The sequence below is a fragment of the Dipodomys merriami genome, unplaced genomic scaffold (genome assembly GCF_024711535.1).
Source record: "Dipodomys merriami isolate MVZ:Mamm:240054 unplaced genomic scaffold, mDipMer1.0.p SCAF_35, whole genome shotgun sequence".
In the NCBI taxonomy this organism is placed as follows: domain Eukaryota; kingdom Metazoa; phylum Chordata; class Mammalia; order Rodentia; family Heteromyidae; genus Dipodomys; species Dipodomys merriami.
The window spans coordinates 11,933,338-11,958,340 of record NW_027205048.1 but is presented as its reverse complement, the minus strand read 5'-3'; the positions used below and the strand labels follow the sequence as shown (position 1 = coordinate 11,958,340).

General features: G+C 45.5%; 1 protein-coding gene across 13 annotated transcripts in view; it reads left to right on the top strand.

Moving 5' to 3' along the window:
• Window positions 1-25,003, top strand: part of Fgfr2 (fibroblast growth factor receptor 2) — a 109,489-nt gene that overhangs the window by 61,811 nt on the left and 22,675 nt on the right. For 4 of the 13 annotated variants that reach the window (XM_069988177.1, XM_069988187.1, XM_069988184.1 and 1 more), the window contains 5 exons: window positions 6,025-6,215; window positions 7,642-7,789; window positions 11,020-11,223; window positions 21,353-21,503; window positions 24,672-24,793. In XM_069988177.1, the coding sequence (XP_069844278.1) occupies window positions 6,025-6,215; window positions 7,642-7,789; window positions 11,020-11,223; window positions 21,353-21,503; window positions 24,672-24,793 (816 nt within the window). Of the gene's footprint in view, window positions 1-6,024; window positions 6,216-7,641; window positions 7,790-8,996; window positions 9,142-11,019; window positions 11,224-21,351; window positions 21,504-24,671; window positions 24,794-25,003 lie in introns of all 13 variants that reach the window. The other 9 variants (XM_069988180.1, XM_069988190.1, XM_069988182.1 and 6 more) reach the window with 3 other exon arrangements.

The following is a 25,003-nucleotide window of genomic DNA, read 5'->3' as shown; positions in this document are numbered from 1 at the left end:
CCTTTTTTCTTTTCACAAAAGGAAAGGCACCTGGGTTCCAATGGTGTATCACATGCCTGTTTATCCTAGCTACTTGGGAAGCTGAGACCCAGAGAATCATGGTTTGAAGCCAGCCTGGGACTAGACAAAATGATGAGTAAAAAGCAGGGCTGGAAGTATGGCTCAAGTGGTAGAGTGTCACTCCAGTAAGCATGAGGCTCTGAGTTCAAACCCTACACGGGCATGCATTCATAGGTAGATAAGCCTTTCTTGAATGTAGATTTGTATAAGTGGTGATCAAAGAGTTGTCAGCTCAAACAGTTTACCTTTTCTGAAGGCATAGAACTCAGGGTGGCTTAAACATTTGGGGTGTAAGTAATGTGGCGCTCTGCTCCTGTAATTTTCTCAAGATGATCCAAATTGACGCCCAGCAGGTAGAAGCCACTCATCCCCAAGCCAAATCATATCATCGGTGACACTAATTATGGAAGGTGCCTTGCCTCCACCTGCCTGGGTCTCCCCAGGCCCGTCGGGGCCCCAGCCGGCACCTGACTCCACCCAGCCACACCACCGAGCCAACGCAGTGGAATCAGCCGTGTTCTGGGGTTGTCTTTTCACGGGTGTGGTCCACAGATCACTTGTGACTTTAGCACCGAGGGAAAGACACTTCATCTTTCCCCACCCAGGCTTGTTCCACACACTTCTGCTGTGTCGGTGAAAAAGAGGCATGTGTGGTTTTAGAGGCAGCTGATCCTATCCTGATTGCAGGATTGGCAGAGATGAGCGGCCTGGCAGAAGGTGGGGACACCTGGGCCACCAGGCGGAGGGAACAGACAGGGCCATGGAGCCAAGGACAGCAAGCCAATCACACGCCACCAAATTGGATTTTTGTTCTGTCAGGTTCACCAGGCATTGTGCTACACACCTGTAGTCCCAGAGTCGGAGACAGGAGGATCGTGAGTTTGGGGCCAGCCAGGGCAACATAATGAGATGCTGTCTCAAACCAGGCCCTGGTCCAGAAGATGACAAGCTAAAGTACTAGCCTCCGGTGCTGCCACCGGGGCTGTGTGAAAATGCCTTTCTCCCTCCCTTCACAGCCCTGCCTTTTTCTGCTGATCATTTTTAGTTCTCACTGTCTTTTGTGTTGATCTCCAGAGGCTTAGGGAAAAGAAAACACAACTCTGACCCAGCTGGATTTAGCCTGTCTGATGTGAGTCCATTAGGCCTACATGGGACAAAGCAGTGAACTCCTTCTACTAATTGTCATGCGTGTGAAGCCTTCAGCAGGTTGTGGGGCTCCTTGAACTTCAGAAGGCTCTGATGGCTGCCTCCTTGTACTAACCAGGCCTCCTGGTAACTGATTTGGTGCATTTTTAATGCAGCCCCTGCCCAAACCATCACCACCTATCCTTTAGAGAGAGGTTAGACCTGGCTTTAGGAGAAAAGAATTCCCCCCCCCCTTCTCTTCCAAATGGCAAAGGACAATGTAATTTTGATTTTAATCTAAAGACAGATCTGACAAAGCCATCCCCTGATGCTTCCACAAGTGAGAAACCGGCTGCTTCTGTGCTAGAAAATCAGTGTGAATTGGGTCCCTTGGTCGTTTGCTGCCAGTGAAAAATAGCTTTGAGTTGGTTCTTTGTGGCCAGCGCTGTCTAACTTTGGGGAGGAGCAAAACTCAAGACCAGAGCATGCTGGGAAACCTGGCCTTGATTAATTTATAGATGTAATTTAAGAGCCTGGTCCTTCTGGTCCTTGGGATGTGTGTTTACTGAGCCTCTAGACATGACCACTCTCTGCTCTAGGATTTTTTTTTTCTTTTTATGGCCTTTGCTATGTCACAGCAAAAGTTGTGGATCTCCTATGAGCAAACATATTATTATGTCCAGAGGAGGGCTGGCATGTTATAAAGTTTCAATGGTCAATTAACAAAGATTTATTCTTTGTCACTTAGGTATTTTCTTTCTTTTTTTTCCCCCCTTTCCCCCTCTGTGCTCTGTAATTGCCTCTTGGAATAAAGCAGGCTGCTGTCCTAGGGCCCTGTCTGGTTGGTAACTCTTAGCTAGAGAGCAGGATCCGAGAACCAGTGTGGGTATTTATTTTCCCTCAGTGGGGCTGAGCTTTCTGCTTTAGTGAAGTGGACACTTGAAGCATGGGGCCAGACCAAGTGTGTGTGAGAGACGGGGGGTAGGGGAGTGGGGGGAGGCAGGGAGGGAATGTATTTTTTAAAGCACTTCAGTCTATGTTTACTACGCATTTATTTGTAGGAACCTCATTCCAGCCAACTGTCCGCAGCCCCAGCCCCACCCTTTGGATGGCTTTCCCTTGTGTCTTAATTTGGAATTCACACAGGGACCTCTAATCACTACAGGTTTCTTGGCCTATTTCAGGCCCATATATAGATGATTATATACTTACAACCTGCCAGGCTCAGGGCATCTCTGTTTCAAAATTGCAACCCAGAAATCAAGGTGAGCTGTACTTTGCATGTATTTTTATTCCTTGCCCCTCCCCCACCCCCCATGGGAAGACAAGTGTTTTGACATCGTATCTGCAGAGTTAAACATGCTGTAAGAGAGCCTTGACTAGCATTGTGTAAATCTTGTCTGGTGGAGAAGATTTCACTTTGCTTTCAAATAGAAAAGCTGAGCCAATACTGGACTTTCGTCTCTCATCTAGAACTAATTCATGAGCTAATCCATTTTATTTCAGCTTGCTGTGAAAAGTTGCAAACCCAAGGGATTTGATTTGCCTGGGGCCCACGGGGGCTCTGGGGGCTGGGTCGCCAGTGCAGGGGCTACCTGCCTTCCCCCTCTGTCCAGTCAACAGCCATCTAACTTGCTTCCTGCACTCGCACTCCCCCCCCCCCCCCGCCCTGACTTTTCAGAAGTTAGGACAAGAGGCTGGAGCTGTTCTTCAAGGCTGATCACCCAGGGAGATTGATGGCTCAGGACAAGGAGGGGACCTCAGGGCTTGGGAGATGCTGGCATCCTCGGACTTTTTCCAAGATGGTTTAGGCCTCATTCTCTGACTTGTTTAAGGGCAGAGAAGAAGGTTACAAAGGAAATCAAAGCCTCATGTGGAGAAATGAAACCTGAGGCCTACTGACTTTTTAAAAACATTTTCAATAACATTCTCTGAGGTTTCATTTTATACCAAAAGCAGCTGTAATAAGTTTTGGAAGATGGTGTAAGGTTTCTATTAACATGAGCGATCCTGCTTGAAGTTTTTTTGTACCCAAAGTGAGAAAGGGCTGAGGAGGAGAAGGGGTGGCTAAGAGGTTATTTCATATAAGGTGAGAAAATTTGAAAAGACGAATTCAAGTCTGCAAGCAGTAACGTTCACTATGCTGTAATTTGCAAATGAAATAACATTAAGCCATCACAAAGGGTTCTTTTTCCTTTTGGGTGAAAATAGTCTGGATAGCAGTGGAATAACTTAATAACTGGAGCTTAGCAGCGCTTTGACCACAAGTAAAACCAGACTGCAGCTCTGTACCAGGCTCTTCAATGCCATCCCAGACATTGCTTCCCTGTGGGAGATTGGCACAGGCGGAAGGTGGGAGATGGTCTCGTTCACTGGCACATTGGTAGTAGCATTATTGTCCTAGCATGCATAGAGTTTGCTTGTGTGGTGATTTATTAGAAACCAGTATGTTCAGGTAAGAGAACTTGGTTTAAAATTCAGTAGATCTGGCTTATAACAGGGAAGATTGTATAGTACTTTTTGTTTTCAAGAAAAGACATCTTAAGCCAGCTGTCAGTATTTATGTGAAAACACACACACACACACACACACACACACACACACACACACACACACACACACACACACACACACACACACACACACACACACACACACACACACACACACACACACACACACACACACACACACACACACACACACACCAAGCCAGAGAGTGAATTGATACACCAAATTCACTTGAAAATAAACCTGAACAGTTGATAGGTACAAAAGAGCAGATTTTTGTCATCTGAGCATCTGGCCCAGTTGCCAGCTTTCCCCTTGCTGTTAAAGTTCTTGGTAGGGGGCCTCTGACTAGGGAGAAGGAGCAGGAGCGAGTACTCGTAGATTTAACTCTGTCCGTCCCACCTGCTTTGGACCAGCTGCAAACAAACCTGAGTTATCCCTGACATAGCCCAGTAGCCAGAGTCTGGCTTTCATGTGATGTTTGAAGAAACACAGCTTTTAAGATTTTCTGCTCACAAAAACTAGTAGGCTTGCCGGGCACAGTTGATTCATGCCTGTAATCCTAGCAACTCAGAAGGCTGAGATCTGAAGATCATGATTTGAAGCCAGCCCAGGCAGGAAAGTCCATGAGACTCTTATTTCCAATCAACCACCAGAAAACCAGAAGTAGAGTTGTGGCTCATAGTGGTAGAGTATTAGCCTTGAGCAAAAGAGCTTAGGAACACCGCTCAGGACCTGAGTTCAAGCCCCTGAGTTCAAAAAGAAAAAAGAAAAAAAAATCAAGCAAAATTAGTAGGCTTAACTTCTGGGTTCTTTGTTCCGCTTACACAGGAGATTAGGGGGCAGATAAATGACTCCTTTGGGCACTGAAATCCTTCTCTTTATGGTGTAGAAATGTGAGATTCTTGAATGTGTAAGGGCAACCACTAGTTGCATCTTCTTTCTTGTGAAGAAGTTTTTGAAGGTCCAGCAGTAAAGTCAGTTTGCATACAGTCTGGCTCTTGTTCAACAGATTCCACCATGTGGTATTTTCATCTGAAAGTTCCAAATGTAGAAAGACTTAGCTAGCCATCGTTCTGACTTGCTGTATCTAGCCCAGGGCACAGGGATTGAGAGCAGCCTGGAGATGCCCTTGGTGTGGTAAGATGCTTGGGGTCTCCTCTTAACTGTTTTTCAAGTTGGGACAGTCACACCCACAGGGGACCGGTATGTGCAGGTGTGGGGGGATGGAATCCTGTTTGTGAATGGACCAATGATTGGGTTTGATGTGGTCCTGGACAGATATGCCTTCTAGGAAGGTTCTAGTAAGCTTGTAATTGGAGTGCTTTAGTAGACAGGCCACAACTCAGTAGTCTGGTCTTTATCGAATTCTTATTGCTTTCTTCTTCATTTCATTGTTGTAAGAACTTTTACAATGAAATCAACTGTCCTAATACATTTTTAGGGGTGCCAGTACTGGAGCTGGAACTTAGGGCCAAGCCATGCCCCTTAGCTTTTTCACCTAAGGCTGACAGTCTTCTACCACTTGAGCTACAGCTCCACTTCTAGCTTTTGGTGGTTATGTGGGGGTAGAGGTTTCATGGACTTTCCTCGGTCTGGGCTGGCTATAAATCGTGATCCTCAGATCTCAGCCTCCCAAGTAGCTAGGATTGCAGGTGTGAGCCACTGGTGCCTGGAATTCTAGTTTATTATTTATTTATTTATTTATTTATTTATTTTTAAGCAAGAGATGCAAAACTTCTCAGGACATCTTAGAAATGTATTAGGAGACCTTGTGTGTACATGGGATCCACCTTAAAAAGTTAGTCCAAGTCAGGTGCCTGTGGCTCCCACCTGTAATCCTATTAAGGAGGCTGAGATCTGAGGACCATGGTTTGAAGCCAGCCTAAGCAGAAAACTCCATGAGACTCTTAGTTCCAATTAATTATTTACTCTTAATGTTAAATTTGTGATTAAGGTGTAGTTTGGAGCCCACCAAGCCAAATAAGTGAAGAGATGACCATTTATTTGCCTTGCACATTGTCGAAGTCTTTGCCATTGTTTATTAGGTACCTGCAGAGAAACAAGATCTTGGGGTATAATAAATTCTTTTCTAGATTTTTCTAAATAAGCATCCTCCAGACATCTTCTTTGAAGTCCCTTTTGTTGTGTTTCTCTCCTCCCCGCGCTGCCCTTCCCCTCTTCTCCCCCCCCCCCCCCCCCAATTATCCTCAAGAAGTGAGCCAGCAGAGCCTATTGGGCTTGAGTTCCCTGACAGACTTCTGGACAACACCACCTATTTCTTGGTTTCTCCTTTTCCCATCTTCAGTCTTCTTTTCTCTTCCTCAGAGCGGTCGCCACACCGGCCCATCCTCCAAGCTGGGCTGCCTGCAAATGTTTCCACGGTGGTCGGAGGGGACGTGGAGTTTGTCTGCAAAGTTTACAGTGATGCCCAGCCCCACATCCAGTGGATCAAGCATGTGGAAAAGAATGGCAGTAAATATGGGCCCGACGGGCTGCCGTACCTCAAGGTTCTGAAGGTAAGGATTTTATGAATCCTATTAAGAGGCCCACAAGTGAGACCTTCTTTGTAGGTTTACCCAGATTCTTTGATTTCTTGTTGAATGTTAGAGAAGGTTGTCAGTTAGACTGGACAGTAACAGTACATGAAGGAATTGGCAGATCATTGAGGTTAATAAAAATTTCTGAAGAATGTGGGAAGCCTTAACTAAACAGTCAGAATAGTTCAGTTATCAACCCTGAGATCTTAGATGAGATATTTTGTCTTAGCCAAAATCTATAAAGATGGCATCGTGATACTGTCTCCCCTGTAGGGTGGTATGGAGTAAATGGAAAGAGCTTGGAAAGATTGAGACATCATACTCATGTTGTTAATCTGATGTTTTCTACTGATAGGATGTTAGGGCCAATTTTTGGTAGCTAGCCATATTTAGAAACATGTGGGTTTTTAAAAAGTAATCCTTTATAATCCATTCACTTGTTATTTAGCTAGTATAAGTGTGTTTCTGTACCTGTGAAATGTTGAACCAGGACAATGTCTTCCTCCTTATATTTCTTGGGTTTTGTTTTGTTTTGTTTTGCAAACCCCCATCTTCTTGGCTTTTGCCCTCCTAGTGTTTTAGCTCCAGCTTACTCTCCAGGAGAGCATGCACCCACTGAGTGTATACCGTGAATTCTTAGCACAACACCTACCTTGTCTTCTGTGTTGAGTTGCTTTAAAAAGAATGGTTTTGCCATTGGCTCATGCCTGTAATCCTAGCTACTCAGGAGGCTGAGATCTGAGAGCAGTCCAGGCAGAGGCTGCCAGAAAGCCAGAAGTGAATCTGTGGCTCAAGTGGTAGAGTGCTAGCCTTGAGCAAAACAAAACTTAGGGACAGCGCTCCAGCCCTGGATGGCACAGGTGCCTGTGGCTCACGCCTGTCATCCTAGCTACTCAGGAAGCGGAGATCTGAGGATCGTGGTTTGAAGCTAGCCCAGGCAGGAAAGTCCATGAGACTCTTATCTCCAGTTAGCTACCAGAAAACTGACGTGGTGCTAGGGCTGAAAGTGGTAGAGTGCTAGACTTGAGTGAGAAAGCTCAGGGACAGCGCCCAGGCCCTGAGTTCAAGCCTCACAACTGCCACAACAAAAAAGAACTAGAGATAGCTAATGGAGAACAGTCTACCAATGAAGTATTCTCTTCAGCTAACAATACTCAGAATCTAAAAATCTGCAGAAAGATGGCGACTGTCCTGGGAACCACTCACCCACTCACCACCCTTCTCCATCCTTCTCTACCAGGTCCCTTCCATTGTCCACCACTGGGCTGTAGTTTCCTCTTCCTCCATCCACAGCTCTTTAGAACATAATGGAGGTTGTTTTCTTGTGGTGTGTTGGTGGTGGGACCACAGACAGCATTGAGTCTTCCAGGTTGGCCATTATATCGTTCTCCTGTGTCTATTCTAGCACTCGGGGATAAATAATTCCAATGCAGAGGTGCTGGATCTGTTCAATGTGACTGAGGCGGATGCTGGGGAATATATATGTAAGGTCTCCAATTATATAGGGCAGGCCAACCAGTCTGCCTGGCTCACTGTCCTGCCCAAGCAGCAAGGTAACAACGTTTTTGGTTTGTTTTTTGGTTTTGGTTTTGGTTTTTAAAGAAAACTGGAAATAGAAGCTGAAAAGACTTGGTGCTTTGGGAAGCTTCAGGCAGCTTCTAGGATAATTCTTGTGGCCTTGGTACATTGATAATGATCTTTCTTTGGTGGTGCAGCTGGTGTGATGCCAGCAGCCATGGAAAAATGCCCACAACGTTCAAAGTGCCTGCTCGTAATTTCGTCTGAAGATTACCTTCCACCTCCACCCAGTTTTTAAGTCGCTCCTTCTGGTTTGTCTGGTTTGGGCTGCACATTTCCCAGGGTGGTTGTATACTAGCATCATTTGAAACTTAGGCCTACGTTCCTACGGAATTTGTAGCATTTGAACCATCAGCAGGATTCATATCTCCTTCACCACAATTACAGGCATGATAGAATTTGTCCAGAGAAATGTCATTCCTTTGGTTCCATGGCTGATCCTATGCCAAATTCAAGAACCATTTCTCTTTTCTGAGGAATGTTCCTCGGGATGCTCTTGAAGGTACCCGGGCTGATTTTCGTAGTCTGTCGTGACTCATCTTCAGATGCTGATATTACAAAAGAGATTTTAAAAGAAAGTTTTCTTCTGTTATCGAGATCATGCTTTCTGCTATCTGCTTTCAGCCCTCTGCAAGACAAGATGGTTTTGGCTAAAGTAAAAGTTGCCGAGCCTGGTCAACTAAGACAACCACCCTTCCTGGTTGTTCTCACAGAGCCAGAGAGACAAGTGAGGCTTATGCCCTGAGCTTATCTGGAGTATTTTATTTCATCACACAGTAATTTAGATAGAACCATCCCTTTGTCAGTGTGGGAGTCTGCAGCCAAACAGGACCAGAACCCCAAATTAGCCCCTTTGGGCACTCTGTGTATTGGACAACGACCCCTCTATCCAAACCAAAGCAAAGGCCAGCAGAACGGAGCTCTGTGGGTGCTTTTTCCATGTGTCTGATTGCATGCATGTCTAGGTGGTGAAGCCGGTGTGGTGACGGGCCTGTGGAGGTGAGCTGGCCGGTGTTGCTCAGCATCTCTCGGTTGTGGGCTTTTGTGGATGGGCTGCAGTCGGAATCTTCCTGGTGGCCAGCACCCCCCGGAGCCGCTGGTGCAAGGCCTCATGGTTCCAAGGCCCCTTCCACAATCATTCCTATGTCGTCTAGCTGTGTTCTTGCTTCCTTTGTTTTCTAGGCTGCCGGTGTTAACACCACGGACAAAGAGATTGAGGTTCTCTATATTCGGAATGTAACTTTTGAGGATGCTGGGGAGTATACGTGCTTGGCGGGTAACTCTATTGGGATATCCTTTCACTCTGCATGGTTGACAGTTCTGCCAGGTATATACTCTTCTTCCTTTCCGTGGGTTTTGTGTTTTCCCCTTTCTTTGGTTGATTGCTATAAAAGTAACACAGCTTCTGTGCTCAGAAATGATCCCTTGTATCCTGTGTATCAAGAATTTTCAAAAGATTCAAAATGGTCCCCCTTCCCCCCAGGGATCAGAGAAGTTGCCTTAGAAATTCACTTATAAAGAGATCCCACGCTTACTTTTATGATAAAGTCAAACATGCACCTTTAAAACCCAGAGGGATGGTATGCTTTCCTGCTGAGTCACTGAGCCCATCCCCTACCTCCATTCCTCTTAAGAAAGAAGTTGAAATTACTTGGTAAAATGCAAAGTAATTTTTTTCCCATTGCACATGCCATTTGGCTAATAAAATCTTAGCATTGTATCCAACTTTGCTTGTATCTTGGTTAAAAAAAGAAAAAAAGCAAAACCAGATCTCTATTGAGGTGCCCTGGAGAAAGCACCTCTGAATTGTAGGTGTACAGAAGCCGTGTGCTGCCTCCTTGAGAATCGGTGGCTTGTTGCATGTTGCGCTAGTATGGGCTTTGAATTTGCCTTTATTGCATAGCATGTCTGGGCCATGTTGGTCTTGATGTTCTTTCTGCCTTACGGAGAAATGAACATCAGGGCGGTGCTGTTGTCTACTTACGGCCTCTGTGTCTTTAACTGACTTCTCTAATCCAGCTTTCTAATCCAACTGTCCTCTGATGCATTGCCTTTCTACCATTTCCTTTATGAATGCCTTGATATTAATGCTTTGTTTTTAGCCTATAGAGCCTATACGCATGCTTGTTTGATATTTAGTAAGAAGTTGATCATTCCATTTTGTGCTGTGCGGCTGAGTGTTTTGACTAGCTTGCGGATGTGTTTATATTTTCCTGATTAAAACATATAAGCTTCAAATAATTCCATTGCATCCATTCCCCCCCCCCCTTTGGTTGTGAATATTTTCTGTAAAACGAGATGTCTCTCGTGTTGAGCTTGCTTTTACATGCAGTATTGTATTCCACCATTAGCACTTGCTAACCAACGTGCCATTAACAAAATGCAGTGACCGAGAAATACTGTTTGGAAATACACTGCGTATAGTTAGGCCATTATCCAGACCTCCCTGACACATTTGTGGATATTGATATAAAGAAGATAATTAATTATGTATGTATATTGTGCTTATATATATTCACATACAAAACCATTTACATACTAGCTTAAGAGAAAAGTTATATGGATATATCCGTATAACACGGAAATTTGAAATGGTTGCTAAGAACTATTAAAACTTTATACATCCAGTTGTAATGATTTTATATCATAATCAACTAAGGAAATGGATTGTTTTGTTTGATTAGCTTTGTGAACTATATTAAGGAATTCCACCAAACTTTATTTGGCCAGCCCACTTAGAAGGAGCCTTTGGGATTCCTCTTGAGACTGAGCTGCTCCTACAGTCTCCTTGGAATCAAAAGTGGGCATGTGCCTCTGGAAGGATTTTCAGTTTGGTTTGCATTCAGGGGCTGCCATGAAAGAGGTGTGGCTACAGCTGGTGGTCTTGGCCTACACAAATTCTGGAGGAATGTGGTTTCATAGCCTCCCTTTGCAGCCACACGCTGGTAGCAGATGTCCCCTTAGGCTGGAGACCGTGACCACCCGGGCCCTGGCATTCCAGTGAGGAGCACTCGGTTATTTGCCTTGTACTGGGGAGGCACAGGCAAAGAGATCTGTGGCCTCCCGGCCTCATCCCTCCTTAGCATTGGGTTATTAGAATTCCATCTTGCCTTTTTGAAGCCTGTATTTTGCCTAGGATGCATCAGTCCAGTGTGCTAACTCTGTGGCTTGCTTATCTGTTCCCCCCCTGTAACCTGCAATCTAGCTCCCGTAAGAGAAAAAGAGATTACAGCTTCCCCAGATTACCTGGAGATAGCCATTTACTGCATAGGGGTCTTCTTAATCGCCTGCATGGTGGTGACGGTCATCGTGTGTCGAATGAAGACCACGACCAAGAAGCCCGACTTCAGCAGCCAGCCGGCCGTGCACAAGCTGACCAAGCGCATCCCCCTGCGGAGACAGGTAACAGAAAGTAGATAAAGAGTTCAAAGACATTTACTCCTCCCACAACCCAGCCAGCTCTTGGATCTCTTCCTTGGCTTTGATGACGGTGAACTCTATGTAGGACGGGTTCTAACATGCCACTCCGTGGCATCCGGCTCATTTTCAGAGATTGGAGAATCAGCTTGTAGTGTCTCCCTTGGGATGATGAATGGGTCCTGTTCTAAAGACAAGAAAGGACAGTGGTGGGGCAAGCAGAGAGCTAGTCGGTGGGCCTGGGGACACTGGAGGCAGTTCCCTTCGTGTGAGTTTGACAGAACTCAAGTCTGATGGTCTCTTCAAAGCATAGGCATTTTACAAGTGTGTGTGAAAGACAGGCATCAATATTTGGATAGGGCTATACTATTATCAGAAAAGAGGCTTCAGAGCTCTTTGACTTTGTTTTGTTTTGGTTGGGTGTTTCATATTTTGTTTTGTTTGTGCTGGTACTTGTGCTTGAACTCAGGGCCTCATGCTCTCCGTTGGCCTAATCCCCTTAAGGCTAGCATTCTACCACTCGAGCTACACCTTCATGTCTGGCTTTTTTTCTGAGTAATTAGACATAAGAGTCTCATAGACTTTCCTGCCCAGGCTGGCTTGGAACCAGGATCCTCAAATCTCAGCCTCCTGAGTAGCTAGGATTACAGGTGTGAGTCATTGATACCCAGCTGATTTATTGTTTTAAATCAAGATCAGAAAACCTATGGCCTGCAGGTTATATCTTAATTATTGTTTATTTTAAACAGGTCCATGATTTCTTTCGAAACTGAGCTTTGGCCAAATCCCTCTGATTCTTAAAATAGCTTTATACACATCGCATGCATAGCCTAATGTCAGTAGATGAACGGTGTGGCCATGTATTCATGGATGATTTTGTTGTTGGTGGTAGTGCTAGTCATGGGGCTCGAACTCACAGCCTAGGCTCTTTCCCTAAGCTCTTTTTGCTCAAGGCTAGTGCTGTACCATTTTGAGCCACAGTTCTACTTCCAGTTTTCTGGTGGTTAATTAATCTCATGGACTTCCCTGCCCAGGCTGGCTTTGAACTGCAATCCTTAGATCTCAGCCTCCTGAGTAGCTAGGAGTACAGGAGTGAACCACTAGCACCCATTGGTAGGCTCATTTTTGTATGGAACTGACAAAGGATTGCTTTTAGCCTTGGGCTTGGTCTTTGGTGGCTGCTTGGCTTGTTTGTACCCTCTAATTGGTTTATTTGCTTTAGGGAGATGGGCTAAGATAGAGCCTCATATGGGCCAGGAACCAAAGCCTGGCAGAGGCGAACAGTGAGAAAATGTCTTCTTTTCCTCATCTTTGTGAAGGTGTAAGACAAAGGTACATGTGAATGCATAGTCTTCCTGAAAGTATTTAAAACTGGTTCCAATAAAGTTATTATTGTTTTGAACAGAGCCAACAAGTTGGCTGTGTTTGAGTAGAATTTGAATATGAATGTACATGTGAAAAGTGCAGATTCATCATCAGTCTCAGTCCCACTCATAGAATTTCTTTTTTTGGGAGGGGGGGCAATCCTGGGGCTTGAACTTTGGGCCTGGGCACTGTCCCTAAAGTCCTCTTTGCTCAAGGCTAGCACTCTACCATTTGAGTCATAGTTCCACTCCCAGCTTTTTTCTTTGATTAACTGGAGATAAGAGTCTCCTGGTCTTTTCTGCCTGGCCTGGCTTTGAACCTCTATCCTCAGATCTCAGCCTCCTGAGTAGCTAGGATTACAGGCATGAGCCACTGGCACCTAGCTTCTCTCTCTCTCTCTCTTACACACACACACACACACACACTCTCTCTCTATTATTTTTATTGTTATTTATAAAGGTGATGTACAGAAGGGTTATGGTTTCATAGGTCAGGTAATGAGTATATTTCTTTTTGGACCATGTCACTCCTTGCTTTGCTCCCTCAGAATTTCTTATTCAGTAAGTCTTGGCCAGGGCCAGGAATGCACGTTCATCCCGTCCCCAGCTGGTTGTCAGAAGTACTTTGTGTAGTGTTCTTTCTGGACTGAGCATTAGGAAGGATTTGGACATCAGTGGGCTTGGCGTGAATCTGGCTCTTCTCAACCCAGCCCCACACTGCACACTGAATGGGTCTTTGTTAGCTTCCCATGTTTCCAGGAGGACTTTTTTCAGTGAGGCTGAGGATAGAAACTGGAATGTGTGTGAAGTGCAGGCAAATGACCAAATTATTCTAAGACATGGAGGCACGGGGGAGGGGGGGAGAGGGAGGAGAAAAGAGGCTCATTGGGTTACTTTTGCCACCAAGAATGCTCTTGTTATGAATTGAGTGCTACCGCTGTCATTTGTGAGGCCAGTTAAGCAATGACGAGGGGCAGAGCCAGGTGCCTGACCAGTTTCTGGGGAGAAACTAGTACTCTTAGACCTTGACCAGGCCTTCATCACGCTGTAGCCAGCCTTCCCCAGCATCCCTCCTGACCAGTTACCTCTGGTCAAACTTCTAGCCTCTTCCATGTTGGCTGATGGCTCACACCTGTCATCCTAGCTACTCAGGAGGTTGAGATCTGAGGATCGCAGTTCAAAGCCAGCCAGGGCAGGAAAGTCCATGAGACTCTTACCTCCAATTAACCACCAGAAAACTGGAAGTGGTGCTGTGACTCAAGGGGTGGAGCGCTAGCCTTGAGCTGAAGAGCTGAGGGACAGCGCCCAGGCCCAGAGTTCAAGCCCCATAACCGACCAAAAAAAAGGGGGGGGGGTCAGATTCCTATTTGTGTTATTTCTTTCTCTAATAGGAGCAAAAGAAGGAAACCTGTAATTTAGCCTAGCTAGGCCCATTGTCCTATAATTATTGAATCATTTTTTGAGTAGTGAGTACATGCTCTCCTTTTTACTTTGTATAAAAGAGGCAAATGCTCTGAAAATCTCTTTGACGTAACCTTAGTCATCGTGTTTTTCCTTCTCTCTGGCCAACTGGTGTTTCTTCTTTGCTTACGTCCCCTGAAGCTAGTCACTTTTCTCCTCCTCCTTATGTAATCAAAGGAAAAACTAGGATTCCTCTCTCATTTTCTTCCTTCCTTTCTTTGACTCATTGTTCTTTGCTTGGTCTAAACCAGGTTCCACATGAGACATAGCCTGTTGCCTTTGGGCACCGGCCCAAAAATAAAGGCTAGCCTTTTATTTTATTTTATTTTTGTGCCAGTCCTACGGCTTGAACTCTGGGTACAAGCTGTCCCTTGAGCTCTGTCCCTGAGATTTTTTTTCTTTTGCTCAAAGCCAGCTCTATACCACTTAAGCCACAGCTCCCACTTTCAGCTTTTTGTTAATTAATTGGAGAATGTCTTGGACTTTACTGCCTGGGCAGGCTTTGAACCACAATCCTCAGATCTCAACCTTCTAAGTAGCTAGGATTGCCTTCTAAGTAGCTACCAGCACCTGGCTAGTGCAAGCCTTTATTTGAAGTGTTGTTGTTGTTTTAAACAGGGTCCAATAGTGTAAGAGAAGCCCAGAAAAGTGAGCAAATGTCAGTTCCCCTGGGAAAAACAGCTAGCTCAGAGATTCCTGGGTTAACATTGGGCACGCCTCAGCTCCTCTTCATATATGTCAAAAAGGGGCCAGCTGCTGGTCTTGCCCGGTGAAGACAGCCCCTCCTGTGGAGAAGATGCTATCAGATAAAAGGCTCATTGCATTGTGGCTGGAGGGAAAAGCCCACAAAGGCCAGCAGATAGGCTGATGACAGAGTGAATACCACAGGATGCCAAGCATGCCTTTACCTGACAGGTGAGCCTGTAATCAGAGGTCTGGAGGCAGCTTGCTCCCGGGCATTCCCAAGGAGGCCCCTTTCTATCTGGGCTCACCAAGCTCCTGTTGGTAGTGGAGTGCAGGCCCTGGCTCCCGTCTCCTCTCCCCTGCACACATGCACACCTGCACGCAGCCTCTCTCTCCCCTCAGCCCCACACTGTGGGGCTTCTGTTCATAGTTTGCCCTCCTCACGCTTACTATTCTGTCTTGAACTTCCGGTGTAACACAGACATTTCAGCTTAGGTTCTTTTTGTTGTTGTTGTTTCTTCTGAGACAAAAGATTATTACTTTTTTTCAGCACCAAAGAAATTGTTCCTTGTGCTTCTTTTGCAGCAACTCTGTGTGTTGTGAGACTTTGCATGCACTTTGATGGTTGGAGAAAGAGAAGCAGCTTTTGGGTGGGAGCAGACCCATAGCATGAGATGGTCAGGGCCCAAGGCCAGGGCTCCGATGCTGTGGAGTCACCTGCTTATTTTCTGCTGCTCCTAGGGCATTCCATGTGTTAAATAGGACCCACAGGAGCTAGTCCAGATGGGCCTCCTGGAATTCAGGGCCTCCTGCTTCTTAGACAAGTGCTGTACCACTTGGAATCACACCCCTAGGTCTTTTGCTTTCAGTGTGTTTTCCAGATAGGGTCTCAGACTGTGATCCTCCTATCTGTGCCTCTCGTGTAGCTGGGACTACAGGTATGCACCACTGCACCACACCTTAGCCAGTGGGTTCTTACTTTAAGCCTGCTAGACAAGCCCATGAATATCAAAAGCAGCCTGGGCGCACTTTCACCGAAGGGAGGCCTTCACTTTCCGTGCTTTCTAAAGAGGTAGGCATGAGTGCAGAAGGGCCACAGAGGACAACAGTAGGTCTCCCGGAAGGTACGTGAACTAGAGTATGAAGAGAAGCTCCCATAGGGCAGGCTAGAGATGTAACTGTTGGTTAGTTCTGTCCAGACAGATCCTCACCCTGCCTGGCTCAGGTCCTTCCTTCACATCTGTAGCTCACACCATGCTATGGGGGTGCTCTTGCCTCACCTTGTACTCCCCCTTCTACCACTGATCCAGGCAGAGGGAAACCCAGAGGAAATCAAGAGCATCTTGTAATGCTCACTTTAAGGTCAGTTATGTTCCAGGGGACATTAAAAGAGGATGGGGAGGAGGACCTGACTGGACCTTGTATTTCTGGCCTTTAAACACACCCAGCTCCACAACGGGAAGTTCTGACTCGCTCCCTCCTTGGCAGCCTAATTCGTCAACTTGCAATCTTCTCTGTAGAGTGCCCAGCCCAACAGTGTGATGGGAGCCTTCGGGACTCCAGAGGGCGTTCGGGCGGCTGGAGTGGTCATGGATGACCTGCCTGCACTTTCCCACAGCCACCTTCCCTTCCCTCCCCTCCCCTGGACTGTCCCAGCCTCTGGAAGACGCGTGCCTCTGACTCAGATCTGACCTGGATTTCGGCTGACCACGGCTTCGGGACGGCGTGTCGGTGCCGTCTCTCCGGTCACTCAGCCGGCCTGGGGAAGCAGAGGCTTGTGATGGGAAATACTAGACTGATTAACTACCTGCTCTAGTGATTTATATTTTGTTCTGGAGGGGAAAAAAGAAACATCCACTCCTAGAAGATCCTTGCAGCTTCCTCTCGAGTGGAGGGTGAGGCCTTTGTTGGGAGCATACCGCACCCTGGCCTGGTTTGGGAGCAAAGGACAGGGCCACTGCTTGCAAGGCTGCGGGTTCTCGGGCAGTTAGTGGTCCAGTCCCACGGGGTTTGTCCATCTCCAGGAATAAACACCAGTGAGCTGCCCCCCCCCCAACCAGCATTTTACTTCCACCTTGTTCTCCTCCCTTTGGGGTCCCCCTAGGTGTCAAATTTAATCTCATGTAAAAAGATAACACTATTTCTTGGTGGCTGTTTAAAAAGGAAAGACAAAAAGAAAACCACTTCCTTGCTTAATTTCCCACCGGTACTGTGGAAATAGACGAAAAGCACATTTAGTTAAGAGTTTGATTTATGACACGTGGTAAAGAGATTCCGGAGAGTAAAGAAGCTGAATTGGAGACTGTGAAAAGTTTTAAACAAAACAAAACAAAAACATTTGCCAAGATTTGGGTGGGGAAACAGTTTACCAGTGTGCTAGCATTTATTATCGATAAGTAACTTTTGTCTTACTAACAGTGGGGTATTTCTCAATTAGTTGGAAAGACCACTCCAGAACTCACCTTTCTAGGGTTGAAATGGTAGATTCTGTGACAAGGGAAGTTACGATTTGGTGTTAAGAAAAGAAAAAGTAAGAATTATGTGGTATGGAGGAAAAACTTCCAAAGTGGACAATGGGAACAGGGTTCGGGGCAGAGGATGCCTGGTACCCTGGCACCCTGGGGTGCTGTAGGTTTGGCCCGGCCCTTGGGACGGGACCCCTTTCAGAGGAAATGGAAGCAGAGAGAAAGCCAGCCAAATTTTACAGTCCCAGAGGGGATTTTAAAAGCATAGTAAAAATGTATAGAAGTAAAATTAAGATACAGCTCAGTGGCAGAGCAATTGCCTTCCATACTTTCATACACTTAGGCCACTTTCTTACTTTTTTCCCCTCTGGCGTTTATTGTGTGTGTGTGTGTGTGTGTGTGTGTGTGTGTGTGTGTGTGTGTGTGTGTGTGTGTGTGTGTGTGTGTGTGTGTGTGTGTGTGTGTGTGTGTGTGTGTGTGTGTGTGTGTACAGCTCAGTGGCAGAGCAATTGCCTTCCATACTTTCATACACTTAGGCCACTTTCTTACTTTTTTCCCCTCTGGCGTTTATTTTGTGTGTGTGTGTGTGTGTGTGTGTGTGTGTGTGTGTGTGTGTGTGTGTGTGTGTGTGTGTGTGTGTGTGTGTGTGTGTGTGTGTGTGTGTGTGTGTGTACTGAAATGTGAACTCTAGGCCTCATGCTCTCCCTTGGCTTTCTACCCACAACTGAGGCTCTACTACCCCTGCTTCTAGCTTTTTGCTGGTTCATCAGAGTCTCTTGGCTTTCTTTGTCCGACTGGGCTGACTTTGAACCACAAACATCAGATCTGGCTTTTGACTAGTAGCTAGTATTACAGGCGTGAGCCACCAGCACCTGGCTTCCTTTCTGTTTTGTTGGACCACGCTGTTTCCCAGATTTATACATTCAGTCCAAATCTCTGCACTTCAGCTGAACAAAATTCCAAGTAAACATGGCTTTATATTGTCAGAGTAATGACAAGAACAAAGAGGAAAGGTTTCCATGTTTAGTTTTTGTTTGCTTGTTTTATTTTGAAAGCATCCATGTTAGAACCTTGTGGAAATGTGTTTGGTGTGTGAATGCCTGCTGTGCTTCGGGGGTCATTCCCTTTGGGTCAGAGGTTTGCCACAGTCCAGTTAGTGTCAGATTGAACAAATGTGCCTCAGTAATCCCTAAGCTGTATTTATTTATCATCCACACTTTGTCTGGGTGCTGGTGGCTCCTACCTGCAATCCTAGCTACTCAGGAGGTGGCAGTTTGGTTCGAAGCCAACCCAGTCACATAAAGCCAAGAGACTCTTATCTTAATGAACCATCAAAAAGCCATTGTGGAAGCCGGGACCTAGCGGCTCACTCCTGTAATCCTAGCTACTCAGGAGGGTGAGATCTGAGGATTGTAGCTCAAAGTCAGCATGGGCAGGAAAGTCCTTGAGACTCTGATCTCCAAGGAACCACCAGAAAACCAGAAGTGACCCTGTGGCTTAAGTGGTAGAGTGCTCGCCTTGAGCTGAAGAGCTCAGGGACAGAGCCCAGGCCTAGAGTTCAAGCCCCATGACCAAAAAAAGAAAAAAAAAGAAAAAAAAAGCCATAGTGGATCAGTGGCTCCAGTGGTAGAGCATCAGCCTTGAGCAAAAAAGCTAAGGAACAGTATCTAGGCCCTGAATTCAAGCCCCAATACCAGCATAAATAAATAAGTAAGTAAATAAATAAATAAATAATAAAAAGGCACTCCTTAAACACAAATGTACATCTATGATGATAAAATTCCAATGGTCTAGAAAAATCTGGATTAAAATACCCTCTCCCCAACCTTGATCTCTCCCCAAAAATGAGCTATGCTAAGTCTTTAGACATCCTTTTTAGAAGAGTGCTTACCTTCCTACTCACTTGCTTACTCTTCTCCTTCCTTCCTTCCTTCATTCCTTCCTTCTTCCTTCCTTCCTTCCTTCCTTCCTTCCTTCCTTCCTTCCTTCCTTCCTTCCTTCCTTCCTTCCTTCCTTCCTCTTCTCTTTCTCTCCTCCCTCCCTCCCTCCCTTTCATCGATTTGAATTCAGGAATCTCATATTTGTTCTGCTGATGCACTACTTCTTGGGCCATGCCTTCAGTGTGGCTTTTTGTTACTTTTGAGATAGGATCTTGAAGATTCTGCTGCTTTGCCCACATCCTGTCCGCTAAGCCTCCCTGAGGAGATTGGTGATTCTCGGGTGGTGTTCAACTGGGATGAGTCTCTGCCTTCTGGACATTCACAACACTCAGCAATGTGGCCTCTGGTGATTTCCCAATCTTTCCCCTTTCCTGTCGGTTGCCACATACCAGTCTTGCCCCATGCGGGGTGGTCGGGAGGCTCTGGGGGCCAGTGGTAAGGGGCAGTGTTGTGTCCAGCAGAACTCATGGGCCTGGGCATTTGGAACCTGCCTTGCAAGCAAGGTCTGCAGGCGTGAGCCACAGCACTCAGCTTGCTATTTGCTTCTGCAGCCTGGACGCTTGGCCAAGGGGCTCTCGGCTATAAAATTATCAATTTCTTTGATTTCTTGGCTTATTTTTTAATTTCTAATTTTTGATCTGCCACAATAAATAAAACATTTCTCATACCAGCTGCTTAGAAAAATTTAGGACTAGCTTCCCCTTGCCAAAAGATCAGTCAAGAAGCTCAGAAGTATATGCACATATGTTTTAAAAGAGAACAGAAATTTCCTATTTAAATGGCCTCTTAATTTGAGTACCAAAAGCAATTTCCTATTCCTAATCTCTCCTCCTCCCCCCAGCTCATTCTTGGGCATCTTGGGTTTCCAGCCTGCATGAAGGGTCAGGGTCGTCTGGGTTTACAGAGGACCTCATCAGGGCTTTCCCAGGAAGATGGTGCTGGTGGGCAGGACGAGTCATGGGAGAATCTGGGACCCATCCCAGCAAAATGTGCTCACCTGGACTGAGTCTCTGCCAGCTGGGTTGGAGAGTGTTTGTCTGCACAGGTGGGATGATTCATCCCTTGCTGGTGGGCTGCTTGGATGGTTCATGTTTAACCTCATGTTGGGTCAAAGTCTTATTCCTGGCTTAAAGCAGAGCAGTGTTTTAGCTGCCCATGATGAGACCAGGACTGTGGAGACACATACAGAAGGGGCCTTTGGCTGGGCTGTGTGAATTCTCCTTCACAGAAAGCAGACACAGACTGCTGGGAATCAAGATACAAGAGGAAGTCTCAGCTCTCCTGATAATTGTGAAGAAGGGTGTTTTTTTTCCCTTTCCCTAGATGCTTTTCCCTCACATGTCCAGTGTACTAGTTTCTAAAACTGTAGCCCATTTTCACCAAATGGCCTGGCCATCAGCAAATTTCCAGGAAGTCTGGGGAGAGACAGAATGCCCCCCAGTTCCTTAGGTTATGTTGAATAAAGGAATATGGTGATGTTGGAATGTCCTTCATATTCAAATCCTAAGACTGCTCTGCTGGGGATTTTTGTTTTGCTTGTTTTTCTTACCAGTCCTAGGGCTTGAACTCAGGGCCTGAGTACTGTCCCTAAGCTTTTAGTTCTAAGGCTACCAATTGGAGATGAGAGTCTCTAACTACAATCCTCAGATCTCAGTCTCCTGAGTAGCCAGGATTAAAGGCGTGAGCCACCAGCACCTGGCTTGCTGGGGATATTTTGGCTTTGCATTTCCAGAGACAGAAGCAATGTGGAAATCTTAAATGGGTTTATGGCATCTCTTGAGCCTCAGCATTAATCCAGGATTGGAGTGGTGCGAGTCTAAAAGGAGCTTGGTTATCAGGGGCTCCAGAGTAGATACTGGTAGAAGGCCATACTGAAGCCATCAGGGTCTTTCCACACACCCTCAAGTGGCTGTCCTAAAGAATTAGCACGAAAAGAAGACATACTTGGTGCGACGTACATTAACATTTTTGCTTGACAACCTGATCTTCGGACCATATAATTTGGGTGAAATCTAGTGCTGTCTGGGTGGCCAGGGCAGAGGAATTGGAATCCAGTGGTTTTCATTTTGGTCCGTGACTTCATCTGCCCCCACTCCCCCCACTCCCTTCCTTTCCTAGAATCGATATTCTGGCTGGGCCCTGGCTGACTTCCAGACTTCTCAACTTGAGCCACAATTACATCTGTGTCTTTGCATTTTGTATCCAGGTTTCAGCCGAGTCTAGCTCCTCCATGAACTCCAACACCCCGCTAGTGAGGATAACAACACGCCTGTCATCCACGGCCGATACCCCAATGCTGGCAGGGGTGTCTGAGTACGAATTGCCAGAGGACCCGAAGTGGGAGTTCCCCCGAGATAAGTGAGTTCTTGTTCTTCTGCTCCACGTAGCCCTGAGCTGAGGTATAAATGGAAGTATTGGATTGGCATTTTCTTTTCGTGACCTTTCACTGCAAAGGTCTTGCTCTGGCATGTCTCAACAGGCATGAGATGGCATTTCTAAATAACCAACTACTCCTGGAAAAGAAAGAGATTTTTTTCCCCTTCTTTTCAAGCAGGGCTATAAAATTCTGGCTGGTGTCCAAACAAGATGGCATCTGGTTATCATTTGATTTATTAAATTTCTAGACAATTCAAACCTAGTCAGATGGAATAAAAGTAGGGCTGTCCAGCCTTTAAAACAGAGTTGACACTCCAACTTCTGTAGTTTTGTAGTTTATGCCTTTGGAGAAATCAGATATAAGAACGTAAATTGCCTGACGAATCTTTACCCAGTTTGGCTGTTTTTAATGGTTATGAATGCACTATCAGCTTGAATGTTCTTCAACTATGGTAGCTGACACTGTCCAAGCCTTGCTGGGAGCTGTATATCTCTTGGTCTGATTTTGGGCTCTGTTGGATTGGATTTGAACATTGGGTAACCTTGAGTGACCTACTCAATTCTCTCTCTCTCTCTCTCTCTCTCTCTCTCTTTGAGTTCCTGTCCTGGGGCTTGAACTCAGGGCCTAGATGCTTGAGCTTTTTTTTTTACCACCTTTTCTACCACTTCATCCACAACTCTATTTTCAGATATATATATATATATATATATATATATATATATATATATATATATTTTTTTTTTTTTTTTGGTGGTTAATTGGAGCTAAGAGTCAAAAGAATTTCCTGCCCAGGCTGGCTTCAAACCTTGATCCTCAGATCTCAGCCTCCTGAGTAGCTAGGATTATAGCTGGGAGCCACCGGTACATGGCTTTTGCTTCTGTGGATTTTATTGCTGTGACATGAAGACCATTGTACCACCTCTCAAGGCTGAGCACAGTTCTTGGCTGTGAGAGTCTCTTTCATTTCTGTTCATGACTTGGTAACCTGGAGCCTCTGAACTGTGAATCTCAGAAAGATGGTGGGGCATGGCCGAGAGCCATAGCGCTACTGGCTCCCATCCCCAGGCAGATACTAACCAACTCACCCCACCCACATACAGAAGTCATCTTCATGGAGTGCTGGCAGCTCGCTCAGGGTCCTTTTTAGTGTGACTGGAGTAATGGAAAGTGGAAACACTGACACTTTCTGCATCATATAAGCTGCAATAAACATAATAGTCTTGACATTTACAGTGTCTCCCTGAGATTATGCTGGAGACATGTGTGACATATGCATCTTGTACATGCATACATACATACATACATACATACATACATACATACATACATATATACAAACATACATACATACGTACTTATATACACACACACAGATTTGGAAACACAAAAATAAGCTTTCCCAGACACTGGCTCTGACAAACTCTGGTTGGAAGGGAATGTAGCTGATTTTGGTTTATGCAGCTTCATGTGAGAAGTTTATTCTGCTACACAAGTCAATTTAGAGACACTAATGTGTATCATAAACCAGAACCAAGTAATTGTTAGCATTCAATTAGAGTATGAATGAAGTCATTTCATGTGTATTCGTGTACTCTAGTGAAAGGACATTCATTCATTCATTCATTCACTCATTCACATGCACATCCTTTAGTTCTTCCCTCATTCATCCAAGGCCTACTGGAGAGGCACTGGAGGGCACTGCTCAGAGGGAGAAAGGAAGGGATGTTTCTCATGAACCCCTCCAGTCCCCTAACTGTGTATGGTTATGTAAATAGCTGGTTCAAGTACACATTCCTTCGTGTATAACACTGAACTGCTGGTGGGGCTGTGATTGTATGTTCAGAACTCACAGCCTTCAGGTCAGGCTTGCTTTTTGCCACCTGTGGCTTCACAGTCAACAGTGGGAATCTGTACGTGGCTGCTCAACCAGCTCCTACCCAGGGAACCCCGAGTATGGAAAATCTGAGTGCTGTGCGTTTCCAAACAGCGTTTAGCACAAATGGAGGTGGAGCAGATTTCCAATGAATGAAGGCTATTTAGCTGCAGTTTATTAGATCGGCGGCAGGAGTTATACAAAGAAAGGATTGTTATGCTTGTACTAGCAGGGGCATTAGGACATAAATTAGCCATTTTTCCAATGCAAATGTTTATTTTTCTGCCAACATGTTAAATTTAATTTTAGTTCTGGATAGAAAGAGAGGTCAATGACCTCAACATAGCATACACTGCCCTCTGGGGTTTTTGTTGTTGTTATTGTTTGTTTTGGGTTTTTTCCCCCCTAAGCCATTGTGTACTTACTGTAAGTACTGTTTGCTGATAGGACCTCAGGACTTTGTTGTGTTATACTTAATAAACCACACTCATAACTATTCCAAAGACTTAATTCTTTTGGCTCGTGGCATGCCCAAGGATAATTCCTAAGCTTGAAGAAAAAAGTAATTTGTGATGTGTACTTTGGGTTATCTTCATCATTAATTTTAAGTAGCCACAAGAATTTCTAAACTTAAGGCCAAAAAGAAAAAAAAAACTTGCCCATTTTCCAGAATTTTCTTTCCCCTTTAGTGAAAAATTAGAGATTCCTTAAAATGCAGTTAAGATTCATATCCTGTAACTTGGCAAAGAAGGTAACCATAAAATCCACTGGTATTTGAGTAATAGGGGTCTTAAAGCTGCCATTTTTACAGGGACATACACACACACACACACACACACACACACACACACACACACAAACACACACACACACACACACACACACACACACACACACGAACAGCCTTTGCCATTTTTTCCTTGAGACGTTCTAAATTACAAATATTTAACTGGCTCAAGATCAAAAGTTCCTTGTCGTGGGCACTCAGGGAGGCTGACCACCTCGCTCACAGGGATAGCTTCCATAAAGAAAATAAATTGAGACTACAAATGTGAGGTTTAATAGGTGTTACACCAGTCACTGACATTCTTTTAAAAGACATCACTAAGAAAACACTCCTGTGCGCGAGTGCCCCAAGTCTCATTAGCTCCATATGATAAACACGGCAGGCTTTCGCAAGAAGCCACTGGAAAGGTTTTTGTATTTCATTCTGGAATTTCCCGCGTTCTGCCTGTCCACCAGATGCTACCTGCTAATCCTCTGTGTATACATTCAGGCTGACGCTGGGCAAGCCCCTCGGGGAGGGTTGCTTTGGGCAAGTGGTCATGGCTGAAGCGGTGGGAATCGACAAGGAGAAGCCCAAGGAGGCCGTCACTGTGGCCGTGAAGATGTTGAAAGGTGAGTGTGGGCAGGGATGGGGGGGGGTCATCTTATCAAGAATATCCCTTCTGTGCCATGTGAACCCAGCACTGGTTGGGTCAGAGAGCACATAGCTGACCTAGAGGTTGAGACGTTTTCAGGATAAATCAGCATCTTAAACAGACTATTTATCTTGAGCTTGTGGCATTCACTTTGTACTTTGAGAAAGAAAGGCCAGTTTTATTAACA